The sequence below is a fragment of the Schistocerca serialis genome, chromosome 3 (genome assembly GCF_023864345.2).
Source record: "Schistocerca serialis cubense isolate TAMUIC-IGC-003099 chromosome 3, iqSchSeri2.2, whole genome shotgun sequence".
In the NCBI taxonomy this organism is placed as follows: Eukaryota; Metazoa; Arthropoda; class Insecta; order Orthoptera; family Acrididae; genus Schistocerca; species Schistocerca serialis.
This window is the reverse complement of record NC_064640.1, coordinates 1,050,873,109-1,050,879,254: the sequence shown is the minus strand read 5'-3', so window position 1 is coordinate 1,050,879,254 and position 6,146 is coordinate 1,050,873,109. Positions and strand designations below refer to the sequence as shown.

The 6,146-nt window shown below is 39.0% G+C and overlaps 1 protein-coding gene across 1 annotated transcript; it reads left to right on the top strand.

Moving 5' to 3' along the window:
• Positions 1-1,364: 1,364 nt before the first annotated feature.
• LOC126471381 (piggyBac transposable element-derived protein 4-like) lies at positions 1,365-3,198 on the top strand. Its single transcript, XM_050099504.1, has 2 exons — positions 1,365-1,479; positions 1,583-3,198. The coding sequence occupies exons 1-2, from the start codon at positions 1,365-1,367 to the stop codon at positions 3,196-3,198; spliced, it is 1,731 nt and encodes a 576-aa protein (XP_049955461.1).
• Positions 3,199-6,146: the final 2,948 nt, after the last annotated feature.

The following is a 6,146-nucleotide window of genomic DNA, read 5'->3' as shown; positions in this document are numbered from 1 at the left end:
GCAATTTCGGTGTTTCATCGTCAATAAGAAGGTCCAAGGGATACAGTAAACCTGAAGTGAAGCATCGGAATCAGTAACTAGTGTCACAGGAATAGTTCAAAACATAGTCAGTAAGAAGAGTCAGTCTTCTTGTACTTAAGTCGGCATTGTGCCATTTCTATTTAACTCCGATGCAATTTCTGTGTTTCATCGTCAATAAGAAGGTTCAAGGGGTACAATAAACCTGGAGTGAACCATCGGAATCTATTTCTAGTGTAACAGGAATGGTTCATAACATACTCAGTAAGAAGAGTCAGTCTTCTGGTACTCAAGTCGGCATTGTGCCTTTTGTATTGAATTCTGATGCAATTTCTGTGTTTCATCGTCAATAAGAAGGTCCAAGGGATACAGTAAACCTGAAGTGAAGCATCGGAATCTATAACTAGTGTCAATGGAATGGTTCAAAACATAGACAGTAAGAAGAGTCAGTCTTCTTGTACTTATGTAGGCATTGTGCCTTTTGTATTTAATTCCGGTGCAATTAATGTGTTTTATCGTCAATAAGAAGGTCAGAGGGACACAGTAAACCTGAAGTGAAGCATCGGAATGAATAACTAGTGTCTCAGGAATGGTTGAAACATAGTCAGTAAGAAGAGTCAGTCTTCTTGTCCTTAAGGCGGTATTGTATCTTTTGTATTTAATGCCGATGCAAAATCTGTGTTTCATCGTCAATAAGAAGGTCCAAGGGATACAGTAAACCTGGAGTGAAGCATCGGAATCTATAACTAGTGTCACAGGAATGGTTCAAAACAAAGACAGTAAGAAGATACAGTCTTCTTGTACTTAAGTCGGCATTGTACCTTTTGTATTTAATTCCGATGCAATTTCTGTGTTTCATCGTCAATAAGAAGGTCCAAGGGATACAGTAAACATGAAGTGAAGCATCGGAATCTATAACTAGTGTCAATGGAATGGTTCAAAACATAGACAGTAAGAAGAGTCAGTCTTCATGTACTTCAGTAGGCATTGTGCCTTTTGTATTTAATTCCGGTGCAATTTCTGTGTTTCATCGTCAATAATAAGGTCAGAGGGATACAGTAAACCTGAAGTGAAGCATCGGAATGTATAACACTCTAAGCGCCAAGCCCGTAAAATTTACGGGCCTGGGATCGCGCGAAAATCACCAAGCCCGTAAAATTTACGGGCCGCTACATTTAATTTCATTCAAAACACTGCAACGTTATTTCTACGGGTTTGGCCAGCGCTATACGTTTTTCAGATGTTTATTAACAAAATGCGTCCATAGATGTCACGGCAGCGCTGTAATTCATGTTAAAACTTATCTTTGCGTTCTCAGTCTGTATATCATTCAGTTGTTTGTCATCATGTTTCGGCGCGGTTTATCAGACGCAGAAATTGCGGATTTGATCAATCATAGCGACACTCTGGATAATGTAGAGAGTGATTCAGACGATTCTGAATGCAATGGTGTGTTTGAAGGTACGTATTTCCGAATTTTCCACGTAATTGTGCAGTACGCACATATCTGTTGAACATGTGTAAACGATGTATGTAGTTACACATAATGTGATATTCTTTTTAGAAGACGAGATTGATGACAGTTTGTCTTCAGATGAAGACGAGAATGATGTTGAAGGTGTTGCTTCAAATCCAGCAGCTGTGCCGTATCCGAAAGACAGTGAGTGGACTGCAGTTGACACCTACCGACCTCTGCCTGTCAACACGACACCCAGGCAGATACTAGTGGATATTGATGAGTCGAGTTCTGTACTGGATTGCAGTAAAGTGTTCCTTACTGACAGTGACGTAAATGAACTCAAGAGACAGACAAATTTGTATGCATCACAGACAATACAGAAGAAAAGAAGAGGAAATAATCTGAAGCCCCATTCAGTTTTGAGTTCGTGGAAGCCAGTGACTATAAGTGAGATGAGGCGTTTCTTGGGTATTATTTTCCACATGTGTGTTTCGAAAAAGCCAAAAATTGCGGACCATTGGAGCACTAATCCTGTTCTTAGTTGTAACTTTTGTCCCCATGTCATGAGCCGTTTGCGTTTCACTCAGATACTGTCATGCTTGCATCTTGTTGACAATTCAAATCAGAAAAAACCAGGCGAAGATGGATTTCATCCACTTTACAAAGTTTTGCCATATTATAATAATTTGAAGGAGCGATGTATCCAGGCATATCGTCCCTCAGAAAAAGTGACAATTGATGAAGGAATTTGCCCATTTCGAGGTCGTGTGAGTTTCCGTGTTTACATGCAAAATAAGCCTCATAAGTATGGACTGAAAGTATATGCTGTTGCTGAAGCCAGTAGTGGCTATGTTGTAAATTTTGAAGTTTATGCTGGTAAGCATATTGTTGACAATTCTTCGTCTGCGGTTATTTTGCGATTGTTGTCTGACAGCAGCTTGCTGAACAAAGGCCACACTGTGTATTTAGATCGATTTTATTCCAGTCCAGAGCTATTTCAGCAACTGGCAGAGAAAGGCACTGGAGCTGTTGGTACTGTGAACAAATCCAGGAAAGGATTGCCTAAAGATTTAGTATCTGTTAAGCTGAAAAAGGGCGAAATGTCTTTTCGGCGTAAAGATAATGTATTGGCAATGAAGTGGAAAGATAAGAGAGATGTGTATACATTGTCTACAAGGCATCAAGCAACATTTGGTACGCATACTAAGAGAAATGGGTCTGTAGTATTGAAACCACTTCAGGTACTTGATTACAACCTCAATAAAATTGGAGTGGATATTGGAGACCAACGCCTGCAGTACAATCCGTTCCAGCACAGAACTGTGAAATGGTGGCGAAAATTATATTTCCATTTGCTGCTTATGGGAGTATCAAATGCATTTTGGCTGTACAATGCAGTGCACAGGAAGAAAATTACAATAACAGACTTTATAACAGTGCTTGCAGTTCAGCTTGTTGAAGACGACACACTTGAATTCATTCCAAGAAATGAAGGAACTGTAGGTCGGCTAACAAAGAGACATTTTTTGCAGCACATACCTGCAACTACTAAGAAGTATGCTGCTCGTGTGTGTCACGTGTGCAGTTCCAGGAGCAAGAAACAGAGTGGCAAGGCTTCTCGCAAAGAGACACGATACGAATGTGAACAGTGTGGCGTTGCACTCTGCCTGGAACCTTGCTTTAAAATTTTCCACACTAAAAAACAATATGATTCTGTGTGAAATTTATATGTAATACTGTATACTATCAGAAACATGTAATGTAGTGCCACAATTTTGGTTAAAAATAAATCACAATTGTATTCCCTTATTCGTATGACTTTTTCTAAATTCTTAAAACATCTAAGTGATTTCTATAACTGTACCTTAAAGCTGTGCATTGTAAAGTAGTTTCTTTCACTCAGAATTAAAGTAGAAATGTGCAGCTTCAAGATGGTACCAAATTTGCCACAATCCAAACAGTAGATTTGATGCAGTAATTTTTTTAATATTGGTAAAATTGCCCGGTTTCTAGGGACGGGTGCATAAAATAGGCCTGGTACAGAGAGTGATAACTAGTGTCACAGGAATGGTCCAAAACATAGTCAGTAAGAAGAGTCAGTCTTCTTGTACTTAAGTCGGCATTGTACCTTTTGTATTTAATTCCGATGCAATTTCTGTGTTTCATCGTCAATAAGAAGGTCCAAGGGTTACAGTAAACCTGAAGTGAAGCATCGGAATCTATAACTAGTGTCACAGGAATGGTTCAAAACATAGTTAGTAAGAAGAGTCGGTCTTCATGTACTTAAGTCGGCATTGTGCCTTTTCTATTTAATTCCGATGCAATTTCTGTGTTTCTTCGTCTCTAAGAAGGTCAGAGGGATACAGTAAACCTGAAGTCTAGCATCGGAATCTTTAACTAGTGTCACAGTAATGGTTCAAAGCATAGTCAGTAACAAGAGTCAGTCTTTTTGTACTTAAGTCGGCATTGTGCCTTTTCAATTTAATTCCGATGTAATATCTGCGTTTCATCGTCAATAAGAAGGTCCAAATGATACAGTAAACCTGAAGTGAAGCCTCGGAATCTATAACTACTGTCAATGGAATGGTTCAAAACATAGACAGTAAGAGGAGTCAGTCTTCTTGTACTTAAGTCGGCATTGTGCCTTTCGTATTTAATTCCGGTGCAATTTCTGTGTTTCATCGTCAATAAGAAGCTCAGAGGGATACAGTAAACCTAAAGTGAAGCATCGGAATCTATAACTAGTGTCACAGGAACGGTTCAAAACATAGTCAGTAAGAAGAGTCAGTCTTCTTGTCCTTAAGTCGACATTGTGCCTTTTGTATTTAATTCCGATGCTATTTCTGTGTTTCATCGTCAATAAGAAGGTCCAAGGGATACAGTAAACCTGGAGTGAAGCATCGGAATCAATAACTAGTGGCACAGGAATGGTTCAAATCATAGACAGTAAGAAGATACAGTCTTCTTGTACTTAAGTCGGCATTGTGCCTTTTGTATTTAATTCCGATGCAATTTCTGTGCTTCTTCGTCAATAAGAAGGTCAGTGGGATACAGTAAACCTGAAGTGAAGCATCGGAATCTATAACTAGTGTCACAGGAATGGTTCAAAGCATAGTCAGAAAGAAGGGTCAGTCTTCTTGTACTTAAGTCTGCATTGTGCCTTTTGTATTCAATTCCGGTTCAATTTCTGTGTTTCATCGTCAATAAGAAGGTCAGAGGGATACAGTAAACCTGAAGTGAAGCATCGGAATCTATAACTAGTGTCACAGGAATGGTTCAAACATAGTCAGTAAGAAGAGTCAGTCATCCTTTCCTTAAGTCGGCATTGTGCCTTTTGTATTTAATTCCGACGCAATTTCTATGCTTCAACGTCAATAAGAAGGTCAGAGGGATACAGTTAACCTGAAGTGAAGCTTCGGAAACTATAACTAGTGTCACAGGAACGGTTCAAAACATAGTCAGAAAGAAGGGTCTGTCTTCTTGCCCTTGAGTCGGCATTGTGCCTTTTCTATTTAATTCCGATGCAATTTCTGTGTTTCATCGTCAATAAGAAGGACCAAGGGATACAGTAAACCTGAAGTGAAGCATCGGAATCTATAACTAGTGTCACAGGAATGGTTCAAAACATATTCAGTAAGAAGAGTCAGTCTTTTTGTACTTAAGTCGGCATTGTGCCTTTTATATTTATTTCCGATGTAATTTGTTTGCTTCATCGTCAATAAGAAGGTCCAAATGATACAGTAAACCTGAAATGAAGCATCAGAAACTATAACTAGTCTCACAGGAATGGTTCAAACCATAGACAGTAAGAAGAGTCAGTATTCTTGAACTTAAGTCGGTATTGTGCCTTTTGAATTTAATTCCGATGCAATTTCTGTGTTTTATCGTCAATAAGAAGGTCCAAGGGATACAGTAAACCTGGAGGGAAGCATCGGAATCAATAGCTAGTGTCACAGGAATGGTTCAAAACATAGACAGTAAGAAGATACAGTCTTCTTGTACTTAAGTCGGTATTGTGCATTTTGTATTTAATTCCGATGCAATTTCTGTGTTTCATCGTCAATAAGAAGGTCCAAGGGATACAGTAAACCTGAAGTGAAGCATCGGAATCTATAATTTGTGTCACAGGAATGCTTCAAACCATAGACAGTAGGAAGAGTCAGTCTTCTTGTACTTAAGTCGGCATTGTGCCTTTTGTATTTAATTCCGATGCAATTTCTGTGTTTCATCGTCAATAAGGAGGTCAGAGGGATACAGTAAACCTGAAGTGAAGCATCGGAATCCAAAATTAGTGTCACAGGAATGGTTCAAATTATAGACAGTAGGAAGAGTCAGTCTTCTTGTACTTATGTCGGCATTGAGCCTTTTGTATTTAATTCCGATGCAATTTCGGTGTTTCATCGTCAATAAGAAGGTCCAAGGGATACAGTAAATCTGAAGCGAAGCATCGGAATCAGTAACTAGTGTCACAGGAATGGTTCAAACATAGTCAGTAAGAAGAGTCAGTCATCCTTTCCTTAAGTCGGCATTGTGCCTTTTGTATTTAATTCCGACGCAATTTCTATGCTTCAACGTCAATAAGAAGGTCAGAGGGATACAGTAAACCTGAAGTGAAGCATCGGAAACTATAACTAGTGTCACAGGAATGGTTCAAAACATAGTCAGAAAG

What these genes read in the sequence shown, in the direction of transcription:
- LOC126471381 (XM_050099504.1), top strand. Translation starts at nt 1,365, where the DNA reads ATGTTTCGGCGCGGTTTATCAGACGCAGAAATTGCGGATTTGATCAAT. An exon ending in ATGCAATGGTGTGTTTGAAG is followed by an intron (nt 1,480 to 1,582) that starts GTACGTATTTCC and finishes TATTCTTTTTAG; the next exon opens with AAGACGAGATTGATGACAGT.